The following is a 27976-nucleotide window of genomic DNA, read 5'->3' on the forward strand; positions in this document are numbered from 1 at the left end:
AAAATATTTTTTAAGCTTTCCTATTTAAAAAAAATCCCAATCCTAAATGGAAAAGAAAAAGCATTTTTTTAAAAACTAAACAATATTGAATTTAAGGAACTTTTGAAAGAAGAAAAATAATAGTATTGTGACTACCAATTGTGTATTTACAACACGCCTAAATTCTCTATGCATATTTTCTTTTCTCTGTGTTCTAATTCTGTAATTCATCCAACTTGTTCTTTTTTTATCAGAATTTGTAGACAACAGAGATTCATTACAGCAACCAAAGTAATGAGATACATAAATCGTGTCCCTCCAGAAGAAAGGTCAAAGACAGAATTAAGACTTTAAGGACAGAGTCAAAGTAAAACATATATTTACAAGCAGAAAAGAATCTTGTTAAGAATATCCTTAAAATTATAATCACTAGTGAAAAGGTTTAAAAACTAGATTACCATCTAAATTAAAGTTGGTGTGACACTAACTTCCAAAGGTACCTAAGTTTTAAAAATCTTTTTTATATTTATATTTATTATCTACATATTGGAGTTTTAAAGAGGATGGGGGTGGTATATGAATAAGAGCTGTCATTCACTTTCTGTACTCTTAAGCTAATGGTATTTCTAAGCTAAAATTTTAGAAACTACAAGAAGTTTTTGTGAAGTTCCTGTACTTGGCATCAAGATGAATCCTCCAACTATCTAGGAAAGGTAAGTTGCCTATGGTGTGGAAACTGCAAATGACCCTCAAAGAACCACTTAGGCATCAGCAAACTATTAAAAAACAAAATAGAAACAAAAAATTTAAACAAATTTCCCCAATATAAACACATATAGATATTTGAAATATAGTTAAATACTCACCTAGGGAGGCTCTATATCTATTTCTAAATATCTTACCACTATTCAAAAAAGTTACTATTCCTTATTTCCATTTCTTTACACCTTCCCAACACTGTCTCAACCTAGCTTTCATTTCCTCACTGAAGATACCATTGATTTATTTGGATGTGGATACATATGCACTGAGAATTGCAAAACTGGGAGGGACAGTGAAAATGCTAGAAGATAGAATCTTGATACAAACTCATCTCAGTAAGGAGGAACTTGGTAAGGAAGGAGTCAAAAAGGAAACTGGGTGAGTATGTAGGCACTGTGTCAAATAACAACAGAAAATCTAGTAGGGACAAATTTAAAGTTTTATACATAGGTTCAGAAACCTGTAAATATTGATACTAAGCAGAACAGGATTAAACCTGTATTTATAAAAACAGTTAAAAGATTTTTGTTTTCTGAAAGTTCAATTCAATTTTTTAAGAATTTTCTATATGCAAAGTACAAGGTCCTATAAGACACAGTAGAATCTCAGAGAATCAGATCTGTCAGCCATCTAAATTAAAAAGGAAAAAAGAAATAAAGCTTACTATAACTATCACAATTCTGCCTAATATCACCTGCCCAACCTATATACCAGGGTTACAATTCAATTAAAAAAGAGCTATCAAAGTGACTTTCATAGGTCACACAAGAAGAAAAAATGTTATGAATACCAAGAATAAAAATTCTATGAAATAAATAATTGTAACCTAAACATTAAAATTAAAAGCTTCAGCTCTGTGAAAAACAATGTCAAGAGAATAAGAAGATAAGCCACTAACTGGGAGAAAATGCTTGCCAAAGACAATATGATAGGAGTCTGTTATCCAAAATATACAGAAAAATTAAAATTCAACAATAAGAAAACAAACAACTCAATTAAAAATCAGGCAAAATATCTGAGCAGACACCTCATTAAAGACATACAGATGGCAAGTAAGTATATGAAAAGATGTTGAACATCATGTCATTAGGAAATTTCAAATGAAAACAACAGGATGCCACAACACACCTATTAGAGTGACTGACCAAAAGCGAAAAACACTGACAACAGGAAGTCTCATTTATTGCTCATGGGAACACAAAATGGTACAGGCACTCTGGAAGAAGACAGTTTGGCAGTTCCTTACAAAATTGAGCATACTCTTAACTTACAATCCAACAACTACATTTGTTGGTATTTACAGAAAGGAGCTGAAGACTTATGCCTACACAAAAATCTGCACATGGATGTTACAGAAGCATGAATGCAAAACAGTATATGCCTGACACTAGCTACGCAAAATATACATCCATGTGGTCAAGAGTGGCTAGTATTATGTAAAAATGTATTCACTATTTATTGACAAAGTATTAAGCATTGGGGTACCTTACATATGATAAATATTAAAAGGCCTTGAATAGGAGAGAGGTAGAAAAACAATTTTAATGCAATGTGATATGAATCAAAATATATAAATATACCACGGGAACAGAGATTAAGCTGGGGCAACTTTGGGGAGAGCATGAAAACAGAGGTTAAAGTGATAGCTTTATGGTTATTTCACCACACACCTCCTTCCCAAATTACTAACACTTTCATTAAATTTAACAAAAGTGCAAGCAGGACCCAGAATGAGGTCTGGGCTCAAATCCTAGCTCTGCTGCTCTCCAGCTCACCCACCACTGATGGCTTACACTTCATCTCTCTTCACTTGTTTCTCATCTCCGATGCGGGGATAAAATATGGAACCTATATAAACAGGACTTTCAAGATTAAATGAGATTATATACATAATTAACACTGTGTTCTGGCACACAGTAAATAGTGTTCAATAAATGGCTTATCATCATACTACTAATATCATTATCAATGCTGTTTCCATTGCACTGATGAGGTTCAGAATAAGAACAGGTGCTAGTCTGGCTCTGCTGCACCTCAGCAGTAACACGCTGACTGCAGGAAACAATACTGCAAGATCATTTGCCCCGAAGATGAACCAGGACGGTCATCCTGGAAAACATGTTGACAAAATTCAGTCTAGAGAAAAGATTATGAATGAATATGACAGCAGTCTTCTTCTATAAGAAGGACTGTCATGCTCTTGATATGAGTAATAAATGTCAACATGAAGAACTATGTAAAAATATGCTACTTCATACCATAGTATTCTAGTGATGAGTTCATTTTCAAGTCCAAGTCTATTGATAAAGCCATTAAGCATAAGTTTGAACTTGAGAGATCACAAAGGTCCCCTCCAATTCAGATTCTATCGGAGGACACTTACAATAAGGATGAATTAGTGTGAAGAAATGGGGAGATGGGAACAGGGGAGGGGCAGGAAAGCACTGGTGACTTCCTGGTAAAGCACTTTCAAATTGTATTTTAAAAGACAGACTCTGAAATTGCTCAAAGAAAGATTTTAAAATAAAAGATATTCATGTTTCATAGAGAGCCAAAAGTGCTATCAAGGATACTCTATGTAAGTCTCAAAAGAAACCACATACTAAATAAATGTCTTAAAACCAGGAAGGATGCCACCATGCAAAACTGTTCCTCTTCTAATAGTGTGGTGAGCTGACGACCTTAGAGAATTGCCAGGTGGCACCTAGAGTTGTGAGGAACTGGTTTACAAAGAACTCTTAAAGAGTGCATTGCTTTTTCTACTACATTCAGTTGCATTTTCATGAAGAAATCAATATATAATGCCCTTCCTTGTGAGGAGTGTCTTTTTATCCAATCTCCCATTAGAGCATTACACATTATCGAAGTTATAAAAAAAAAAGACTGAGTAGAGTAAAAACTGGTTTCTAGCAGATATATAGTCCCTCCCCAACATTAGTAATATAATGCTTTTTGTAGCAAACTTGAGAAATTCTGAAGTCTATAAGAAAAAAAACAGAAATACTGTAATTCAACCATATTCAGATAATTACTAACATTTAGTTTCTTTCTGATATATTCCCATGCATAGATAGATACATAGATAGATAATATAGATAGATTATATAAATATATATATAGATTAAAGCAAGTCTGCTTCATAATTTGTTCCATATTATATACATATAGTTTTGAGTTCTACATTTTTAGTAAACATTATAAACATTTTCCTGTTATAAAATTTTCTTTAAAAATATGTATGAGTTACCTTCAGTTGATTTCTGCATCTTAGCAGCATAGTTCTTAAATTGGGATTTTAACCTTTCTTCAGGGAGTCTTACTCTAGAACTGCTAATTGTATTATAATATTCCTCAAAGTAACTATCTTTATATTGAGTATTTGAATTTTAAACTAAACCTAAATGGCATACCTATTTATAATTTATAGTCTAGCTTCGGTACATCTGAAGAGCTGAAATGAGAATTATTCACATTACTATTTGTCAATATTCAACTCTCAACTTGAATCAGCACTAGAGACAAAAATATCAAATTTATTCTGTTCAAAAAAATAAAAGAATTAAATGTCAACTCAAAACAAAACTTACAAAAAAGTTGCAAGTTCATACCAAGTGAACTGTGCAATGCAGAAAACCAACAATGGGTTCAAAGAATTAAATTCTCTAATTCTAGGAAGGTGTAACGGTAGAGATGGAATTTGGTCTGAAAATCTGGCTAGGTGGAGGGGAACTAAGTCATTAAAGTTAGTGGAGGCATAAAGATGAAATCAGGTTGAAAAAAACTTTTGCAAAATTTTAAAAGACTTGAGCCTGACCAGGTGGTGGCGCAGTGGATAGAGCATTGGACTGGGATGCAGAGGACCCAGTTTTGAGATTGAGCACAGGCTCATCTGGTTTGAGAAAAAAAAAAAGCTCACCAGCTTGGACCCAAGGTCGCTGGCTCGAGCAAGGGGTCACTCATTCTGCTAAAGGCCCACAGTCAAGGCTCATATGAGAAAGCAATCAATGAACTAAGGTGTTGCAATGAAAAACTGATGATCGATGCTTCTCATCTCTCCGTTCCTGTCTGTCCCTATCTATCCCTCTCTCTCTCTGTCTCTATAAAAAAAAAAAAAAAGAAAAAAGATTTTAAAAGACTTGAAATGTCTGCTTATGAATTTGGCTTCATCAGTGGGAAATGGGGCACCGGATATGTAGATTGAGCTTACAGACCTATATGAAGGTAAAAATCCGTTTAAAAAAATTTATCCAGTTATTCCTACTGCCAACTCACTTTCAAGGACATGACATTATAACCTAGTGCAATCAGAAACCTAAGCAAAGCTGGTCTTAACATTTTTAAACACTCTTCAATTTTTATTTTATAAGTACCTGGGGGTCAGAAAAAGGAAGTACAAATGTTCAAGTCTGTTAAATTTTCAGCAGATCCATAGGATTAGATAATAAGAAAAAGCAAACTATTTTTCCACCAAAAGACCAGAATATTAACAAAGAATGTCAATCTGGGAAAGAAAATTAAAACCTGTATGAAGAACAGTGGTTTTAAGTGGACCACTCAGGCGACAATGCTCAGTAGACAAACCTGCAGGACTGAGGCTTGGGTGAATGGTGGGAGCTTGAGACGTCATTCAGTTGTTGTCTACCCAAGGTGGAAACAGAACCCATCATGACATACTCCTTTATCCTCTTCATACCATTTTCCCTAACACCACAAAAATGGCATTGGCACAGACAAATCATTGTGATTATACACATAAGAAACAATCTGCCTTAGGAACATTTTCAGAATAACTATTTGTGGTATTTGTGGATATGCCAAAGAAGTCTATCTTCTCTGTGCACACACTAATGAAACACTCAAAAATTTTTTTTAATTCTCCATTCTGTGGGAAGACTTAGGGGGGGCGGGGAGTCTAGAATGAAAACCCATAACCAAAATAATCTTTAACTGCTTGCAGTTAAACAGATACAGATTTAAACATAACCAACATTTAGATCTATTATGGCTTAAAATAATGTTAACAAATACTTTTAAAACTTCACTAACAGGAATTAGAAATTGACCATAAGATAAAATCCCTGTTGGTATCTAATTATGAGATTCAAACATTTAAATATGCAGATGTTTTAGAAGAAGTTTAAAGAAACTGAAATACCTGTCAACTGGGAAAATCTGCAAATAGCATCCCCTTGAAAATTTGTCATCCTTTCATTTTTATTAGAAATGAGCCCAGCATACTATATATGCTCCCAATCCCTCTGTGTATCCTTTCTGAAGTATTTATCTATTCTTCTATTTACATCTTTTTCCACTAGTAGATAATATAATGACTTACTCTAAAAGTCATAAAAAACAAGTTGGTACCTGCTGTGAGAAATGAAGATTAGGGTAAGGGATAAGAGGTGAACAGACAAAATGAGGTTGCAAGCCTTTGTCTGTAAACTCATACCTGAGTGTCCCAGCACTACACTACTGGCTCTACATATGTTATTTCACTTAATCCTCAAAAAAACCCTGAGAAGTAGGTACTGAAATCTTACTTGACAGATTAAAAACCAACCAATGAGATCACATACTATGGCCATATAATGAGTGGCAAAATCAGAATTCAAGCTCAAATCTGAAAAGTTCTTGTCATTCATTATGTTAGGGGTAAATCTATCTTCTCCAGTGTGCCCCCTTTCCTCCACTTCTGCTGTCCTCTCTGCATGTTTAAAATTGGGTTAAACTGGGCTCAATGGGTGTTCCCAGTGTTTCCTCTTTCACACAAAGGCAGGAGACATGGTTATTCATTGGGCTATGTTTGTTAGTGGATGTTACTCAAGATGACTGCCTTATATACCACTTTTTGTTCTCTGGGCATGTCTACACCTAACAGAATTTGACCTTATTTGTCTCACAAGACCAAGACAAGAGACCTCCTGGAGCAGCCAACACTCTGTAGGTTTCTACCCATAATAGAGTAGATTTTAGTGCCCAGCTAGATTTCAGATGTTAGCCACACTGTCCTACAAAGTTTCCCAGTACCCGTGGTTCAAGGGAGTAGTTGGAGGATGGTGGACAAAAACAATATTTATTTCTTATCTGAGGCAAAGATATGTTTTTTAAAAAACTGGTTAGTTTTAGGAAGGGGAAGGGAACAAACAATTGAGATCAAGAATGAAGCTATAGGCCCTGGCCAGTTGGCTCAGCGGTAGAGCGTCGGCCTGGCGTGCGGGGGACCCGGGTTCGATTCCCGGCCAGGGCACACAGGAGAAGCGCCCATCTGCTTCTCCACCCCTCCCCCTCTCCTTCCTCTCTGTCTCTCTCTTCCCCTCCCGCAGCCACGGCTCCATTGGAGCAAAGATGGCCCGGGCGCTGGGGATGGCTCCTTGGCCTCTGGCCCAGGCGCTAGAGTGGCTCTGGTCACAGCAGAGCATCGCCCCCTGGTGGGCAGAGCGTCGCCCCTGGTGGGCGTGCTGGGTGGATCCCGGTCGGGCGCATGCGGGAGTCTGTCTGACTGTCTCTCCCCGTTTCCAGCTTCAGAAAAATACAAAAAAAAAAAATGAAGCTATATGAGAACAGATGGGAGACACTTAAGACATGAAAGTGGAAACCAGTGCTCAAATATGGTTCTCTGCATGAAAAGATCAGAAAGATTCAAGACCTGGTATAATGATAATATCATTTGATTTTCATTTTAGTGAAAATGAGTTGTTCCTCTGCATTAAACATGTAAAATGAGTCTTTAGTATGGGCTGAGCATCTCTTCAGAAAACAAGTTTTATTTTATTTATTCTTTTATGTGGTAAGATTGTTTACAGAGGGAGTTAAAACTGAAGAGATGGGCTTTCCTATGTGGGGAGGAAAATTGACTTCTGAAGACAGAGTAATCAAATGGACAGAAATAGCCAGTATACAACCTCTGGTTAAGAAGCACATCTGATGAATTCTAGAGACTGATAGCTGTTATCCAGTCTCAAATTTCAATGTCATATCTTCATGTTATAACGGTAGCCTTGAGCCTTCATATCTTCAATACTGTTTGTTTAAATACACAAAGAAAAGCACTTAACTGAGCTTTCTGTATTTCCTAAAGTGTAGTGCTGATGAACTCAAGTGTGACATAGCATTAGAAAGCCACCACACTCCAGAGTCTAGAACCTACATAGACCTGTAGTTCTGCTGAAAATTTTTAGTAATGTTTACAAATACTATCATAGGGGGCAGCATAGCACATAAAAACGTTTGTTTTAGGCAGCTCTAGATTAAAATCTCTTGTCACAGTGTGCTTTTGGCGAATCATTTGTTCTCTCTGTATAACTTCTGCTTACTTACTTGTCATAGAAACTTGCAAACAGTATGATGAAACTTAATAAACATGAATTCTTGACTAATACTATACTTAACTTTTAACATTAAGGCAGTCTGCAATTCTAATGCATATTATTGCCACAGGCTCCCATAAGAACAAATCTTTGATGACTAGGGGGAAAATGACTGTCCGAACAAAGAGTTTTGATAGTTTTCAATATGCTTTTAAAGAAATGACCAAGGCAAAGAAGGACCAACAATTATATTTTTTCATTAATATCATATTTGTATATACAGCATGTTCAGGAATGATGAATAAGTCAGTCTAGCTGTCTACAGGTATATTTAAGAAATTGCCAAAAAATGAAATTTGAAAGGTATGCTGGGTAAAACTGTAGAAGGTTAATCCCATATTAACATTAAAAAATGGGATTTTAAAAAATGATTATATACTTCTACTCTTCTCAAAAGTCACAGTTGAAGAAGACTTGAAACTGTGGCCATGGGTAATGTTCGTAGAAGACTCTTATGTGTATAATGATCAAGAATTTAAAGTTGCTCCAAAGTAAAATATTCTAAATAAGAGTTTTACCATATTTACTGTACTAAACACATTTATATACATGGGTGACTAACATTTTCTTTTTAAGAAACACAATAATACGTGATTTTTTTTAAAATGTTATTGAAAAAGTAAAGTACTCTGGGAATGATTCTGAAAAAGGGTTTCAGAAATGAACAAAAACAAAAACAGGCCAATTTCAGATTGAAATCCTACTTACGTAGAAGGGCATTGCTGCCCTGGCAATTAAATAGTTTTATATTCTTCTTGCTGTACTGATGGAGGCAAATGACCTCAAAATAAACACTGTATCAAAAGCATACACACATATATGTATATATGTACACAACATATAAATATGAACATCTATTTCTGCTATCAGGACACAGTCTATATGCTGTGAGCTGGTATGTACAAAACAGTACTTTGTATTCACAACTCAAAAGTAACCAAAATGACTTAAATTCAATAGAGTTTGTTTTTAAGGAGGTACTATATATAATACATATCTAAAAAAGTTCTGTTTTATAATTTCATTTTGAGGAAAAAAGTAAATACAGCATCTGTCAAACCTGTGTACTGGAAGTTTCCTACTGAACATTCATTATATGGTGACTTTTCCTTTTAGAAAAATATCTGTTTTTCTAGATGGTTTTCTGGTTTTTAATTTAAAATGTCACAGAAATCAGTGGCAGCTTTGCACTGTTCAGCAAGGCTTAGTTTTGATTAAACTTCTTCCTTAAATAAGATAATGCAGTAAGATACTAAACCCCTATCCCTTCAACTTTACCCTTAGAAAAAAGAGAAGAGATATAAACTCCCTCTTTGGTACAGTAACCTGAGGGAGATCCAGGATGGGTATAGAAGCTGGGCAAACTGCACTTTGAAAGGTCTGAGCCTCACCAACAAAGCAAGGCTAAGGCTGTTAGTGTTAGAGCCCTCTGGCTGAGATTCAAGCACAGCTTCAACACCTGGAATGAGGGATGATAAAATGGATGAAACCACAAAAGGAACTACTTGAGGGAAGTTCCTTCTTAGATCAAACCATCTAAATAAAATCTAAACTTACAGACAGGCTAGGTAGGGAAATTAGGAATAAATATGTTTTAAGAGTTTAAGTTTCACATGATGAAGAAAAATGACACAGCAATTCAACTATTACATTGTCTAGGACATATCATTCTAGGTCAAGTTAGGTTAAAGGAGATGATGTTAAATCTTTTTGTATATTATTTATGAGGCTAAATCAATGGATCATTATAAAATTTAAAAATAAGCAAATAGGAGTAAGAGGATAAACTACAACACATTACTTATTTTAATGCCTATAAAATAAGTAAGCTATTGGTTGAGTCAAAGTGTTCCTTTTCAAAGAATTGTTTAACTCATAAGTCTACTCTACATGGATATTCATGACTTATCTAATTTTCAAATGATAAATAAGGAAACAGAAAGCATGCAAACATAAAGAACTATAGGCATTGAAGCCTAAAGGGGAGAAGAAGGACAGAAGTTGTTACATACCTTGTTTATTTTTCTATTTACTTTCTCTCCTCTTTGAATAGACTATTAGATAGCAACACTGCCTAAAATATTGATTAAAAAAAATTCTAACTCCAGCAAAAAATATGTCCTATTAAATTTCCTATATATATTTTTTAATCAAGTGAGAGGCAAGAAAGCAGAGAGATAGTCTGAAATGCGCCCCGACTGGGATGTACCCAGCAAAGCCCGTCTGGGGCTGATGCTCTGCCCATCTGGGGCCACTGTTCTGTTGCTCAGCAACCGAGCTTTCATTGCCTGAGGTGAGGCCATGGAGCTATCCTCAATGCCCGGGCCCAACTTGCTCCTTTGATCAGTTGAGCCATGCTGCAGGAAGGGAAGAGAGGTGGGGAGAAGCAGGTGGTCACTTCTCCTGTGTGCTCTGACTGGGAATCAAACCTGGGACTTCCATACACCAGGCTGACATTTGACCACTGAGCTAAGTGGCCAGGGTCGAATTTTCTATCATTTCAACAGCACCAAAATTCATAGAAAATAAAATTCAAGGTTTAGAGAAAGTTAGCACTTACTTAAGAGCCAGTCAATAAGACTAAAGTATGTAAAGAAAAGTCCCATTTCCAGCTTTGGTTATGATTTTTGTGGTGGTGGTATGTGTATGTGTGTGTATGTGGGGGTGGGGGTGTATGTATGTGTGTGTATATTCACTTTCTTTACAACTTAAACATATTTTATTACGGAAAATTTTAAACAGACTTGAAAAACTAGAGCTAATAATACCCATGAACCCTCACATTCCTGCAATCCAGCTTCAACAATTAGTAACTCCTGGGAAATCTATACCCACCTCGTTCTCCTCCCCTTTGGTATTATTTTGAAACAAAGCCCAGACACTATATAATTTCATTCTGACTATATTTTGATGGGATGAGAGGAGAAAATACAATAGAAAAACTGGGTAGTAGAGTAATAACGCTTCTTCTTTCTCTCCACAATCCCACCCCTGGTCACGACCACAACTTTAAGTGATACAGTATTCAGGAATGTTTTGAGGAAAGAAGCACACACGCCTCCCTAAAGAACAAGCACTGGGAAGACCAAATGTACTACAGCAGCCCAGTCCCTTCCTCCTTGCAGCTCAGACAGACTTGAACGTTTCAGCACCTCCCTGCCTGTCTAGTAGCAAAGATAATACCAAAGCAGTGACAGTATGACTGGTTAGTGTATTCCAGTCCCTGAGCTCTGGCACAGCCTCCAACGACTGTATCCTATTGAACGTTTTCTCAGCACTAGGCTAATGAGCAACTCCCCAAGTAGACACAATTCCTCCAGTTTAGAAAGTCTAATCGCCACCTTTAAAGTATGTCTGTGGCTAACTCCATGGGCTGTCCTACCTAAACGAGACAAGGCGGCAGTAACAACAGAGCCATCTCCCAGGGACAGGAAGGGAAAGGAAAACTGCAAGCATGGGAAGCAGAGGCAGAAAGTTGACAAAAGTTGGAAATCTCAGCCTCTCACATCTTCTCCTCCTACCTCTTACAGTCAAATGTCAACCAAAATGATGTTACCATATAGCAAACATTCAAATTGTTGAAGAAGTAAACAATGTTCCACTGAAATAAACTCAGAGAGGAAAACCAATTATTCTGGTGTTCCTGAATATTTTAATTATAAAACCTGGAGGAAAGCAAGTAGTGAAGATAGCATCATGTATTCTTGTTGTAGGAAAAATGTTTAATCTTAAATATGTCAGTATCTAGTATTTTATAACTTTTAAAAATAGCAACTCAGATTTGATCAACAACCAAATATTAATATTAAAACTGTAGTTTCACCTTGTTTAACTACATAATGAAGAGAAGACTATTTACACAAAGGATACATTTTAATCGTCATAATACCAACACTGATTTGAGGTAGCTTTGGGTAGCGCTTGTCTGGGAACACCACCTTGGGATAACACAGCCACCCCACAGGCCACACTTGGTAAGTAAGAAAAGATTTTTACTACTTGATTTACAAAAACCATGTCTTACCCCAACCTGCTCTACCCCACACAACCTACTAACCTCTGCCCCAGGGACAAAATATATTTTAAAAAATGATATTAGTGATTTTTCATCATAATAAATAGAATCAATTACTTTCCCTCCATTTGATAAGATTGTCCCATTATCATTATTTCTATTTCTAATATTTTCTAATTCCTTCTGTAAAACAAAAATAGTTCATTTTATTACTACACAACTAAAGCATAAATCTGCAGTAATACAAAGACTGAGAAACTGAGAAAACTTTTATTACAATTAATATGGATATGTAAAATTTCAGGTGCACACCAGACTACATATACTCACTTTTGTTGTCTTTGTATAGAATGGGGAGGAGAGTTGAATAGGCAGGTCCACGATACTACTGGAGTTTGTGACACTGTTACTATGTGTATGTTCATCTTCCCTGCTACTGTCATCAGACTGATCAAAATCATCACTCTCCTGGTCCATTTCCTCTTCCTCCTCATCCTCCTCATCTTGTTCCCCAGCATGTTCTTCATCTTCCTCTGGTTCTTCTTGGTTTCCTGAAGAGTCCTCATCTACTGAAATGAAGCGATTATTGTTTTCTTCCAATTGTCCTTGCTGGGAATCATTTTGGTCTCCGGGCCTGAAGTCTGCTCCGACAACTTGACCGTTCCTTACGGTGTGTTCCTCCTCTTGCCTTAGCTGTTGCTGCTGCTGTTCCTCCTCCACCACACGATTCATCTGTTCCTCATCTGCCTGGCTTGAGGAAGGGTTACCTCTCAGAGAGCCTCCAGTTCGTCGTCTTTTGCTGCCCACAGAGAGCAGTTCCTGATTCATTTCCAAAAGCCAGCTTGCTACTTCTTGGACCTTGGCTAGACTATCAGAAGATGCAAAGGTTTTCACATTCTGTAGGGAAAAAGGAAGGGGGACAAAAAGATTTGTATAATCTATGTAATCTTCTACTTTTATATTTCATGTCTATATTCCACATTTTATTAAAGATTATAAAATGTATTTGATGCCACTGAGGCTAATTAAGATGCTCTTCAGGAATCAATTTAGAAAGTTTAGACTGGAAAAGTTATGAGACTTTATAAAGATATACCCAAAAATCACATAGTAAACAGCTTTATTTTAATCTCCTTTTAAAAAATAATTTTTGATGAAGATTTAGTTGCTTTGACCACTAAACACAATTTTAAATTTTGGTTCAGTATTTCATAAACTATATCTTTCATAACACTTCCACAAAAATGTTAAGAAGCATATCACACAAAAAAATCCAATGCTCAGTTAAGTTCAGGAAATGCTTAGGTAAGCCAAGTTAAAAAGGCTTTCTTAAAAAAAAGAAAAGAAAAGAAAAAAGAAGGCTTTCTTACTGTAAGAATTTCCTGAACTTCTCTGATCACAGAACTTTGCCTTTAGCCACAATTTTCTGCCAGGTACCAAGTACAATCATCATGAGTTTCACTTTTCACAATGAATACAAATCAACTGGATAATAAATTAACTAAAGAGATTTTATTTTTTTTATAAAAGGAAAAAAGTTCGTAAGATCATACCCTCTGACCCAGTAACTCCACTTCTGGCAATCTATCCTAAGGAAGTAATCCTAAAACAGAAAAGAAAATTATGCAGAGGATGCTTACTGCAGCTTTATCCATGAAAGCAAAAAGTAAAAATAAATGTCATAAAAGTAAGCCTAAATGTTCAAGTCAAAGGAATTCATGAGATAGGATAGAAACAGGGAAATCCCTAAACATGATGTTCATTTTTTAAAATGTGAAAACATGGATGTTTGTATTATATTATGCTTAGAGCAAAATGCAGGAAAGTATATGATCACAGCATGATTTTTAGACTAAAGACTAGAAGACAATATTTCAAATTACAAACTGCATTTAGGCAGTGGTATTATAGATGCTTTAAATTTATTTTTTACCATATTCTTCAAATTTTATATAAAGCATATTTATTTTTATATTTTTAACATAGGCTCTAAAATTTGATCTGACAAACTTTTCATAATGATTATTCTTAAATTTCATCCTTTGAAGATATCTATATGGACATGTTCAAATAATGTCAACATACAACACAAGTTCAAATAAAATTCCTTTAAAATATCTTTTAAGATTTGCAAGATATGTGAAATACAATATCAATTTCTTTCACACATTAAGAGTAAGTACATTACATCACAATGATCTTTAGATAAAAATCTTAATTATTTTTCCTACCCTTGCCACTAGATGGTTGATCCCCAAAAGGTCCACAGTTCTCATTGCAAGCTTTGAAAAAGAGTCAAGAAAGTCTGAAAGACAGTTTGAAAATAGTAATATTTCATTTTATTTTCTATAATCTACACTTTCTAAAAAATAAGCTATACTGTGTGTGGAGGGGGGTATTCTTGAATTCTAATTATACTAGGAATACTAAGTTTAGAAAGAGAAGAGTGTTGCAAAAATCGAGCCCTGAGGAAGTACAATGTCATGAAAGAAGAGGAGTACCAGCAAAGATGACCAAGAAAGAAAATCAGGAATGAGTGGTACCCCTGAAGCCACAGGAAACATATCCAAGAGGAGAAAGTAAATAATAACAACTATTGTGACAGATCAAGGGGATGAAGACAAAAAATTGACCACTGGTTACAGCAACACAGAAGTCACTAGTAATAAGAGAAATTTTTGGTAGCTGAAGTCTCGTTAAAGTAGAATTGAGAGACTGGGAAAAGAGAATACAGATGGTCAATGAGGACAAGTTAGAAGTCTACTGCAAAAGGGAGTAAGGGAGTGGTAATTGGTAGGGAAAATGGGAAACTGGTAGGGAAGATTTTTGATTCTATAAGATTGGAGAATTAGAAGCATATCTGTATAGTGACAAAAAGTTGATGATGTATGCAAGAAAGAGAAGAAATGATAAGGCCCTTATTAATTAAAAGGGGATAAGAAAGAATTCAAAAGTGGAAGAGCTAGTTTTAGGAAAATGGATATGTCATTTGTGGTACCAGATGGCAAAGCAGAGTAGCATTATAGGTCCTTTAAATTCATTTATTTATTTTTTTTTTACTGTAGTTCTCAATGTGGAAACAGTTGAAAATAGGTGAGATTTTTATAATGGTGGAAATCTTTGGAATTTTCCTTCTCAATTCTTCTTCTTTTTTTAATTGGTTAAAGTAGGAAGCAAGGTCATAAGCGGAAAGTGATCTTAGAAGAGAAAGTATTAGAAATTTGAAGGAGATATAAAATAGTCCTCAAGGAAAGGAAGGGAACTTTCCTTAGTGCCTGTGATTTTGATGATCAAATGTAACTAATAAACCATGATGTAGTATATCTTAAATGTGGCTTTTAAAAGTCAAGTGGTTCTTATTTACAACTCAGGCAAACACAATACAAAATTTCTATTTGGCATAGACTAAAACCATCAATACAAATAACAGTATCAGTTTTGAGCAAGGACAGAAGGTAGAGTTCCTTAGAAAAAGCACATTAAATATATCCATTGTTTTCAGAAGATAAACTCCAGAAAATAAAGGTCACCAAAATCTTACCAGCTAATATATGTCAAAGGAAAAATGAAAACATCACAAGAGAGCAGGTTAAGAATAAGATATTGAAAAATACTAACCTAAATCACAAGTGAATATATGTATATATAATATCTCAGTTATATAAAGATGAATCTCTTATACATGGGTATTCTTGAAAGAGAGGATCAAAATCTTGCTTTAGTAACTGTATCTAAGGGTAGATTTCCTAAAACTAATAAGGACATTTTTCATTTGCATGTTTATGCATAAAATAGCATGAAATTGAGGACACTGCCTGGGATAATACAGGCCCCAAACAAATTTCTCTTTGGGTGCCCAAACTGACAAGCACACTTTAACAAGACTGAGACAGGTTTAATGACATATTAAGAGTGACTTAGAAACCGAAAAGATGAGAACAAAGTTCATAAGACAAGTTATAAAGAATAGCTGTCAGCCTATCAACAAATAGAAAATTTATTACTGGCATTTCTAAAGTAGTACCATAATAGGCCATCAATAAATAGTTCTGTTATCAATTTAAACAATAAAAATTCAAATCACTCTCATTGTGTAACTTCAGTGTTATATTTGGGGGAGGAAGGGACCAGAAAAGATAGTGTCTTATTTTAAGTCAATAAAGTTAACTGACTCTTATTTACAGTGTGACATGTAAACATCCCTCAAAATTATACATATTTTTATAGACAGACCTGGTCAAAATTGGTAAATCCAAGAAGAAAAATCAGATTTAAAGCATAACTAATATAAAATAAACAATACAGCTAAAAGTCAGATGACAAAAATTTCAAAATATTAGAAGAGTATCTAATGATAGACATATATAAATTTTTCCAAGTAGTATACACCTTGGATTTCTTTAACCTATTTTGGTAATGGAAATGGGAATGAACATATAGAAACTAGGGAGAAATTTCACCTTCTGTTGATATTTATAAATTTAAAGCTAAACACAAACAGTATTTCTAGGAAATTAGTTCTAATAATAATCTATTAAATAAGCTGATGGCCAAATTATAGTAATAAATATTTATCCAATAATTAATAAAAAATCAGAATTAACTCCTAAATATTTTAAGGGGTAAAAAATACCATTTAAAAAATAGTGTACATAGCCTGACCAGGCAGTGGCACAGTGGATAGTGTCAGACTGGGGTGCAGAGAACCCAGGTTCGAAACCCCAAGGTCACAGGCTTGAGTTCGGACTCATCCAGCTTGAGCGTAGGGTCCCCGGCTTGAGTGTGAGATCATAGACATGACCCTGTGTCGCTGGCTTGAGCCCAAAGATTGCTGGCTTAAAAGCTCAAGGTCACTGGCTCGAGCAAGAGGTTACTCGCTCTGCTGTAGCCTCTGGTCAAGGCACATATGAGAAATCTATCAATGAACAACTAAGGTGCTGCAACAAAGAATTGATGCTTCTCATCTCTCTCCCTTCCGGTTTGGCCTTATCTGTCTCTTTCTCAGTCTCACTCTCTGTCTCTATCACAAAAAAATATGAAATAAAATAAAAAGTCTACACAGAAACATTAAAAAAGAAAAATTAAGCACCTGTAATTTAAAACTTGAAATTGCTATACAGGAAAATTAATAAAGAATTATGAAAAGAATGCATATCCCTGCTTTTAAATTTCTCATTCTGAACTTTTTTAAAGAAAACTTCTTGTATAATTTCAGATACTATGTCGTATAAAATGTAAACATCAACAAACAGAATCCTATACTTTCCCCAAAAAAATCAATGTAAAATGCTAGAATATTCTTTCATTTCTTCTTACTGGTAGAAGTATATATTGTCAAGATATATCGAATGTTACGTTTTTATAAGTAAGTAGTGAGATCACACTGGAGGTCAGTAAAATCAGTCTGATGGCTAATACATTTTGACATTAAATTGTACAACTTGCTTGACAACTGGACAGAATAAGAATGAAAGTGATTCAAAATCAGAAGTAATACTGATAAAACTACAGAGATTTTAAATTAAAAATGTTCTTCATTTCACAGACAAGAAATTGAGGCTCAAAACGATTAAGTAAATTTCTCGAGATTGCTAGCTTCTAGCAAAGCAGGGGCCAGAAATTGACACTAAAAAGAGTTTTCTTTCATGTGCCTCAGTCTACATAACTACATATGACAAAATTCTAGAATATATTCTCTAACATTGATACTGCCTTCTTTTCCAAACCAGAATCACTACAATCTTCAAAAATTATTACTCTAAAACAAGTATTTGCTGAGCACTTTTCTAGAGGCTAATATTTGGAAACACTTCTTTACAATGGCTTTTACCCTGACCAGAACTCATAGTAAAATTAGATTTTACATTACAGCTCTGTATACATGTGTTTAAACAGACCCAAAACAAGGATTTCAGCGACGGAATAATGAAATGTTTTAGATACCTAACACAGTCTATTCTCATTATTTACAATAACTGTGTTCTATAAAGTTGCCACAAACACTGAGTCATTGCTCATAGAAGAAACACAGAGTTAAGTTTCTGTAAGCCTCTAATAATGACATTTTTACCAACAGATCTATACATGAGGTTTTTAAATGTGGATTTCTATCTTAAAGATATGCTGTTTAAAATATATTTCTGACTCGGTAACTCTGAACTCACAGGTCAACAGCATTATAACTCCTGTCTGAACAAAGCGTATCTAACACATGTATGTTCTCCACAAGGCAGAGCACAACACTAGACAGCACCTCATCACGGCTTGGGGGCCATTTTAAACACCAATAAAAGCAAAAAAAAAAAAAAAAAAAAAAAAAAAGCTTTTACTGAAAAAGGTTTCACTAAATGGACTAGGAAAAGGACACATTTATAATATGAGAGCTGAACCAAGAAAGCAGTGTTACCTAGTTGGACCTTATCTGGAATATGAGTGCCAGGTGAAAAATGTTTTTACCCTCTGTGCACAGGGTGTGTCCATAAATGAGTGTAAAAGGACCACAAGTACTTATTTGGTGTTATAAATAATTTTAGTGAACAGGTGAATCTGCAAATATAGAATCTGCAAATAATTAGGATGGACTGTCCCCACTTATCTAAATCCTCTAGACAGAGCACTGATGCAATGCAAGATTCACACAGTATTCTGACCTATCAATGAAGAAACCATGGCATTGCCAACTGGTATGATTCTGGCAATCTAACAAAGGATAAATTATTAGAAAAGTTAAAAGCTCCAATATATATATTCATCACTAAATTCTTCAAATAAATAAAAATTTCAGATAGTCCATATACAATAAAGGCGGACTTTGTACAAAGTAATCTTTGGATTACTTTTCCTTTTGTAAGTGGGGAGAACAGCGTTCTTGTGGCAGCATCTTCCACTGTAGGGTGAAGTCCCGAGAGGTCCTAACCTAAGGGTACCTAACATAGGAGACACTTATAATCAGCTCCATCTCCAAGATGGAGTATTATAATAATTTTACTCTTAAAAATTAACATTATTTAGGTAAAACAGAACTACTCCATGTCTTTTTCCAAATCTTACAAAATACAGGGTAACCTTTAAACATTATATCTATTGACTCCATGATACTTCAGACCTAATTTCAGTGCTTTTATTTTTTAAACCAGTTTCTCACAAACCTTTCAACTAATTCCTTATGAACTTTGATTTTAAAAGACCTTCGACTATCTCAAATCATTTGAACTTCTCATCTTAGAATGCTTAAAGGGGCCTGACCTGTGGTGGCGCAGTGGATAAAGCGTCGACCTGGAATGAGGTTGCCGGTTCAAAACCCTGGGCTTGCCTGGTCAAGGCACATATGGGAGTTGATGCTTCCTGCTCATCCCCCTGTTCTCTCTATCTCTCCCCCCCCCCTCCAATAAAATGGATAAATAAAATCTTTTAAAAAATGAGTCAGAATGCTTAAAGGAATCAAAGAGAGCATAGTTACACAATATCACAGTATAAACAAACTGAGCTCCAAAACCTGTATCAGAGCCTCAAAACAAAAATCTGAGGAAAAGATTGCCCTTGAAATCATAGCAGACACTTAAGTAAATTGCCAAAGCCTCCAAATGACTGTGCAATATTAACATTTTCAGAAGTTATATGGCAGGCAGGATCCATTAGGTTTGAGCTAAAAAGTCATTTAAGAAGCTTTAAGACAAAGATAGCAAAAAAGAAACCACACTGTACCTATCCATCATCAGACTAACTCAAAGCTTGGAACCACATTCTGCAAGGAGTTTAGGATGTTTGCTGAAACCTAAGAGTTTCCCTATTCAACAGTAATCCACTTCTGGCCACACCACTTCATTTCCTATTGTAACTCTGACTTCATATTGTAACTCTCTATACTCCGAATTAACCATTTATTTGTGAATTATTATGGTCAAACTGATTAGTACTCAGTATCTGGAATACATGATAAGTCAGATCACTCTGCTTACTCAAAACCTAATGAAAAGCCTCAAATCTCACTCTGAACAAAAGTAATTTTTTTTTTATGATTCCCTGTTAGGTCCTATATAATCTACACATATCCCACCCTTCAGAGCTCATATTCTACTATTCTCTTTTCCACTTTCCCCCATTTCTGTCCTCTTTCTTTCTTTCTTTCTTTCTTTCATTCATTCATTCATTCATTCATTCATTTATTTTTACAGAGACAGAGAGAGTCAGAGAGAGGGATAGACAGGGACAGACAGACAGGAATGGAGAGATGAGAAGCATCAATCATTAGTTTTTCGTTGCGCGTTGCAACACCTTAGTTGTTCATGGATTGCTTTCTCATATGTGCCTTGACTGTGGGGCTACAGCAGACCGAGTAACCCCTTGCTCGAGCCAGTGACCTTGGGTCCAAGCTGGTGAGCCTTGCTCAAACCAGATGAGCCCGCGCTCAAGCTGGCGACCTCAGTGTCTTGAACCTGGGTCCTCTCCATCCCAGTCTGACACTCTATCCACTGCACCACCACCTGATCAGGCGGTCCTTGTTCTTTCCTAAGGAGGAAAATATGTTGCTACCTCAGAGTCTTTGCACTGGTTCTCTATCTCCTCTGCCTACATCCTCTCCCACATGTATCTGCCTAGTTCCTCCCACTACTTCCATCAGGACTATGTTCAAATATCTCCTATTCAGTGTCATTTTCCCTAATCATCATGTTTAAAATAATAATTCCCCTGCACCACATTCCCTTTTCTCCTCACCCTGGTTTACCCTTCTTCACAGCACCATGCTAGAGCACTGGAATAGTGCCTGCTGTATACGTGCCTATCTATCTCATTATCTGTCTCTTCCCACTGGAACTTAAGCTCCACCAGGAAAGAGACTTGCCTTTTCACCACTGTTATCTTCAGCACCTACAAAAATGCTTGGCTCAGGATGTCCTCAAAACGCTAGGTGAGTAGATAATTTTTAAATCTTTTTAAAACCAGTCAGGTGGTGAATATTCTTTCTCCACCAGAGAAGAACTTCAAAGCAGGCCACAAATAGAATATCAATTTCCTTAAACAGATTTTTAAGTTGGAGTCTATACTAAACAAGTCATCTGTACTACTTTTGAAATTGATAAGGTGTAAATGTATCTTTTTTATATATATATATAACAATTTTATTTTTTTAATGGGGCAACATCAATAAATCAGGATACATATATTCAAAGATAACAAGTCCAGGTTATCTTGTCTTTCAATTATGTTGCATACCCATCACCCAAAGTCAGATTGTCCTCTGTCACCTTCTATCTAGTTTTCTTTGTGCCTCTCCCCCTCCCCCTTTCCCTCTCCCTTTCCCCCCTCCCCCCATAACCACCACACTCTTATCAATGTCTCTTAGTTTCACTTTTATGTCCCACCTACGTTTGGAATAATGCAGTTCCTAGTTTTTTCTGATTTACTTATTTTGCTTCGTATAATGTTATCAAGATCCCACCATTTTGCTATAAATGATCTGATGTCATCATTTCTTATGGCTGAGTAGTATGTAAATGTATCTTAACATTTACTATAAACTATCTTCTAAGTCATTAAAATAATTTTTATCTCTTTATCAAATTTCTTGTTATTTTTAACACACGCTATAAAAAGCAAACATGAGATTAAAAAGAGCAATGCTTCTAAACAACACAATTTTTGGAGTAATTCTAGTCCCACAGCTCCTACTTGGCAAGTAACTAAGCAATCATGTACAGGACTTAATGTGAAAACGTTCTAGGGACTGCAGAATTGGCTGAACAGATCCTTGGTAATGCAGATTAACTAAATCAACATAAAATGAACAATATGGAGAATGTTATCATCCAAACAGCAAGTATTCCAGTTTTATGGTTTTGAACTGAAAATTTTAAATCCACATGCATCATCAATCATATACATCTTTACTAGAAAAGACACAAAACACTATTCTTCAGTCCACATGACAGTACCTGTTTTTTACTTATAATACATATTTGTGTTTGGGGTAAATTTAATTCCTCATTCCCATTCAATTCCACTAACTCTGCAATCTGGGATTACTCCATAATTAATTTTAAACTGGTTGCTAAAGGCCAATGAATCTTTTACCATTGTTGTAGCTTTTTACCTTGTTGGACAAGCCCTCTCCTTTACAACTCTCTTGCCCCACAGTGTCCCTGATGTCACCCCCTTCCTGGCATCATCCTCCAGGCAGCACCCTTGATCTCCATGCCGGCTCCACCTCGGCAGTTTCTCCTGTCACATAGAGGCACAGGACAATTCTGTTATCTCCACCAAACTCCTCTCCTGAGCCCATTAGTTTTATCAAGATGCTCCATAGTCACCCTAAATTCATTATTTTAAAAACCAAACTCCTATACACACACATACACTCTCTTTCTCTCTCTCTCTCTCTCTCACTCACTCCTGAGACCCAAATTTGTTCTTAGACCTTCCTCTTGTTTTCTCTACATCACTAAATAGAACCATATTCTACCTAGTTACAGACCTAAGAACACCGGATGGCTCTTCCTTCCCCTCATACTATGCCTTCCCTCAACAATTAAGTGCTAAAGCCAGTAGGTGAGGCCAAACAAGATGTATATATGTGTGGGGAGTATGGTACGATTCCAGCGGTGCGGTGAGTCCAAGCAGAGTGAGGAGGATCTCATATGGAGGAAAGGGGCAGAGACAGACCACCAGCATGGGGTGCCAAAGCCTGACAATGAGAAGGATGAAAAGTGATCCAACTCCTGGTCAAAGACAAAAAAAAAACATCTGTTTGGGGGTGCCAAACGTGAGCAGGGTAAGAAAAGTGTCCACACAGCGGGATGATGTCAAAGCCCAAATGGGATGAGGAAGGTATGGTTCACCATAGTGGTGCCCTGCTTTATATCCCTTTGACAGAACATGAAAGCCCCCAGCTCCCTCATCTAGGAACCCACAGCAATATTCACACCTGGCCAGGTTTCCTGTAGGCTTCTCCCAGCAAATGACCAAACATGGTGAGACTGCTCCAATAACCAACTCTGCATGGTGGATTCCCAGAACATCAAATCTTGTGTTGACATCTGTTTTCTCTGGGGACCTGAACTGACTCAGAGGGCATCCATGTACTTTGGTGTCAAAAACTCTTTGAGATGAAATAAAAAGGTTCTGGAACACACTATAAAATGGTTAACTTCATTAAACAAAGGTCATCTTCACTTAAGAATGTTTAAAGAACATCTCCTACTACCTAAAGAAATCCAGTGGCTAGCAAAGGAAAAACTCTCCACAGGGAATCTGAGCTGAAAGGGGGCCCTTTAAGACAACAGAAGGCTAGATGTTTGTTGACTACTCTGATGACGAAGAATGGCTGCAGAACCTAGCCAGTGTAGCACGTTCTCTTCAGTCCCCACGAAGTATGAAGAAAATGTTTTTGACTTCAAGAAACAAGATTCTTAGATTTAAAATGAAAATGAACTTTTGGAAAACATCATGTTAAAAAAGAAAATCTTGAGCTGTGTCCTCTGCTGCTTGGGGTTGAGAGTAGAAGGTATCAGCAAGTCCCAGGTCCTACCTAGAGAAACCACCTAGAGAAGCTGCAGAAAAACACTGAACAGTTTTTTTCCCTTTTACCACAAGTGTCTCACTGGTGAATCTCCTGATTGTGAGAATTTCACTGAAGAATAAAGAAGAGCTTGTGGTCTTATATGTTCAGGTAAGCATTACTGATTTGTCCCAGACAAGTTCCCGATTTTTGTGAAGAAAAGAATACCCTGCTATTTGTAGGAAAACAATGAACATTACGCATCAATTCTTAACTCCTCACATACTTGTACAATCTTTTTCTTATTAATAAATGTCAAGCAAAAGCTAAGAAATGGTCTCATTTCAGTTGAAAAGGAAATTTGTATGTGTTCGCTTATCTCATGTTTTTAACCCCGAGTTGATATTTGTGAAGCAAAGAACAAGCACAGGAGGTAAATACAATGTTTATTTTTAAAATACAAAACATTACACACACACACACACACACACACACACACACACATATAAATGCTTATAAAAACATAATCTAATTGTTCGGCCTACATTTGAGCCTGATCATATCATTGAGTAAGAAAATGTTTTCTTTTAATTTTTTTCAATTACAGTTGACATTCAAAATTATTTTATATTAGTTTCAGGTGTACAGCACAGTGCTTAGACAATTACACAATTTATGAAGTGATTCCCTGATGATTCTAGTATCCACCTGATACCACTCATCATTATTATAATATTATTGACTATATAAGAAAATGTTTTTTTCAAAGTCTTGTATAAAATTATACCTAGGCAATATTTTTATTCATATTGCTTTGACTTACAGTTTTACTAGAGTTACTATTTACTCAACATTGTCAGTAAATTTTTCTTAGTGTAAAAACATTAAAATAAATTTACAACCTTTATTTAAATTAAATCTGCTGAGGCTACATTAAGAAAAATTAGGTCCCATTTTGGCTCAAGCTAGTTATGCAAACTTTTTACATTTCTTTTGAGCTTGTAAGTTTATGGAAATGTAAAAAAGATTAATTCCAAGAAAAGTAAACTAAGCTTAAGTACCAGGGGACTGCATTTTCCCCCCAGAAAAATTGGCTAAAATGTTATTTTTAGTGTCAAATATGGGTGGAAACTATTCTTGCATGTTTGGTATCTCATTTGGATTTCATGTAGTAGAAATCTGTCATAAGGCCTACTTGGAGAACATAAAAAAGATTAAATAGTAAAGTAAGAAAGGAAATACTAGAGTTTCTCCACTTGCTGTAACTTGTATTACCATTGGTATCCTTTGTGGGAAGGGGGACCACACAGAAAAGGAGGCTAATGAATTTGCCAATATAAACAGATCCACAGAAAAAGAGTATTCTCTACTCAAAAGAGCACTGACAATTATCAATTACTACAGCTACAATTTACTGATCATGTTAAGGTATTATGAGCTGCAGATATCATAATTTTTATGTAGGTGTTCTCAAGATCATAAAATTATTTTATGTGTTCCCACAGTGCGAAAAGATTGAGAAAGGCTGAATGTAAACGTCACTGACGGGATAAACTGAAATTATGTTTACCTAACAGGGAGCAATAAGAGTAACATAGCATCACTCCTGTGATATTCCTGCCAATGATGCACAACCCAAATCCACTAATGAGGAAACATCAGACAAGCCCAAATTAAGGTTCCTTGTTCAAAACGACCGCCCTATAATCTTCAAAAGTGTCACAGAAATGAAAGAAAAGATCAAAGAACTATTCCAGATACATGATAACTAAATGTAACTCATGATTCTGAATGAAATCTTTGTTATATGAGATATTATTTGAACAAACGGTGAAACTCAAATGGGGCCTGAGGATAGAATATCTCATATATCAACGTCAGCATCCTGATTTTAACGGTTATATTGTGATTATGCAGGAGAATGTCCTTGTTTACAAGAAATGCATACTCAAGTGTTTGGGGAAGATAGATGGTGTGTCATGCTGGCAACTTATCAAATGGTTCTAGGGCAATATAATTACTTAGTACTGTGCTTGGAACTTTTCTGAAAGTTAAACAAGGGGGGAGGGGAGAAAGTGAGAGTCATTCTGGTTCCCATTATCTGTTACAAACTACTTTTGCCTTGTCCCTTCACTTCGGTCACTCACTCATATCATCACTAAGTCCTCCTAGTCTCCCTCTTCAGTAGCTCTACAATCATCCCACTTCTCTGGTACTATTTAATAAGCAGATACGATAGGTCTCTTGCTCAACCTACCTGAATAGCATCCTACTATTCTCCCTACCTTTTGTCTCCCACCCCTACCATCTCCTCTCTAGACTGCTGCCTGAACAAGAAACGTCAGCACTTTTGTGGCAGTTGCCAAACTTTTTACATGCCAAATCATTCGCTCAATGAAGGCAAAATATCAAACAGGTGAGGGGTGAGCTTGGAAGGCAGGTCAGGAGGGCGGAGAAGAAGAGAGTGTGCACAGATAATTGGCAACCCCTGAGTGACCCTGCAGAACTTTTATAAATTATTATTTTACAGAATAAAGCCTAAACTCCTAAAACACAGCATACAAGATGTTCCTAATTTGGTCTCACTTCGATCCTTCTTCAATACACACTGGTTTGTCTTAAACTGTACATTATGCAACAATATTGACCTACTTGTATTCTATCAATAAGCTATAGTTCTCATATGTCTATACCTTTGCAGATGATGTTTTCTTCTCTTGATATGTTTGTTCACTGTTTATTAAACCCATCTGACAATGTAAGCCACCTTCCCGCACTCAGAATTCTATTCCTCTGTGTCACAAGTATGCTGAAATTGGAAAGTACAAGTCTTGCTTCCCCCCTCTTCTACTTACAAAAAAAGGGAGAAAATACCAGATACAATCACATCAGAGAATCAGGATAAAAGCCCAGAATACTGTTTTTTCCACTTCAACAGGCAAAGTGGCAGTTTTCCCAGAGACCACAACTCCTGGTATTGAAGAGGCAGCATTGTGAAAGGAAGCAGGTAGAGAGAATTCTGAATGAAGACTATGACAGGGCCACATAAACTACTGTACTAGAAGGAACAATATCTGAAGCTACTACCTTAACAAGGAACCAATAATCACAGGAACACAGAAAACCAAAATCCACTATATTTCAGAAATAACTCATCATCTTTAAGGAAAATCTGAACACCATCAAAATGAGCAAGTACTGACTCAACTTCTTTTAGCTTTGGCCTCTACTCTGCCTCACTATCATTTTACAAGAAGGTTTTGAAGTTCAGAAAACTGTAATATAGAAAATTCCTGCCTGAACTAGTGATTCTTTTTTTAATAGGGTTCCCATCTTAATAAGCTTAACTTGAACATAGCAACCACTGGATAGCACAAGGGAAAAAACTGCCTTCTTGTGATCTGCTTTTTAAGTTTAAGAATCCTATTCTCACTTGCTTACTGCCTGATGTCCCGTGCCTGGGCTCCTGGGAGGTTTCAGTCGGTGTATGTGCTATTAGAATTCAGGTAACTCCTGCCCAGAGAGCCTTTCTTCCTCTCTGAGGCAAAACAATTACCTCATTTAAGTGAATATGCCAGAGAATCAATACTCACAGACTTACATCTTCCTCTTTAAATCCATGGCCAGAGGTCGAGTGGACGTATTGAGGGAAGATACCGCCTGATTGTACTACACCCAGCATAGTTTCAGAAAATGTGTATTTAAATTGAAAAAGAGAAATCCTTAAACTCTACCATGAGCCAGGCACTGGAGATGCAATGCTGACCAAAAGACATAAGCCCTCAGCCAAAAAAAATATTTTAAAAAACCTTTATGTATATAATTGTTTTCAAACTACAGAACCAGGTAAAATAAACTTCAATTCTTCAATGAACTGCCCACCAATATCTCTGTCAATATTACATTGACTGAAAAACAAAACACACACACACAAAATCCATCACTACCACCAAGAAAATCCCCAAGAAACCCATCTAATACATAATTCTAACATCAAGAAACACTTATAATCCACTTAAAACTATTCCTCTTTCTTCCTTTATTTCTTTCCTTTCCTTTCTTTCTTAGTAAACACTGAGAGCTATTATTTTTTAAATTGTAAGAAGTATCATGATTTTCCTTACAAAGATCTTCTCTATACACATAGAAATAAAGCAACACTGTCATGATGATTAAATCAGTTAACTAGATCCCTTATGTAATTATCTGTTATTTTTCAGAGAAGAAATTTTTAAAATTTTTCAGGTTATAGAACAGTATTTCTGGACAAACCTAACAAGGCAGTAGTTGTAAAACACTCTCAAACTTCTAAACACCCTCAATTTCAGTACAAACAATGCTGTGTTGTACACTCAATCT

General features: G+C 35.9%; 1 protein-coding gene across 6 annotated transcripts in view; it reads right to left on the minus strand.

Annotated features, from left to right (window-relative positions):
- Nucleotides 1-27976, minus strand: part of FBXW7 (F-box and WD repeat domain containing 7) — a 178849-nt gene that overhangs the window by 74588 nt on the left and 76285 nt on the right. For 2 of the 6 annotated variants that reach the window (XM_066386530.1, XM_066386544.1), the window contains one exon: nt 12454-13020. In XM_066386530.1, coding sequence (XP_066242627.1) covers nt 12454-12951 — 498 coding nt within the window. In that variant the 5' untranslated portion in view covers nt 12952-13020. Of the gene's footprint in view, nt 1-12423; nt 13021-13676; nt 13727-14354; nt 14429-27976 lie in introns of those variants that run through there. The other 4 variants (XM_066386529.1, XM_066386525.1, XM_066386546.1 and 1 more) reach the window with 4 other exon arrangements.

The sequence above is a fragment of the Saccopteryx leptura genome, chromosome 1 (assembly GCF_036850995.1).
Source record: "Saccopteryx leptura isolate mSacLep1 chromosome 1, mSacLep1_pri_phased_curated, whole genome shotgun sequence".
NCBI classification, from domain to species: domain Eukaryota; kingdom Metazoa; phylum Chordata; class Mammalia; order Chiroptera; family Emballonuridae; genus Saccopteryx; species Saccopteryx leptura.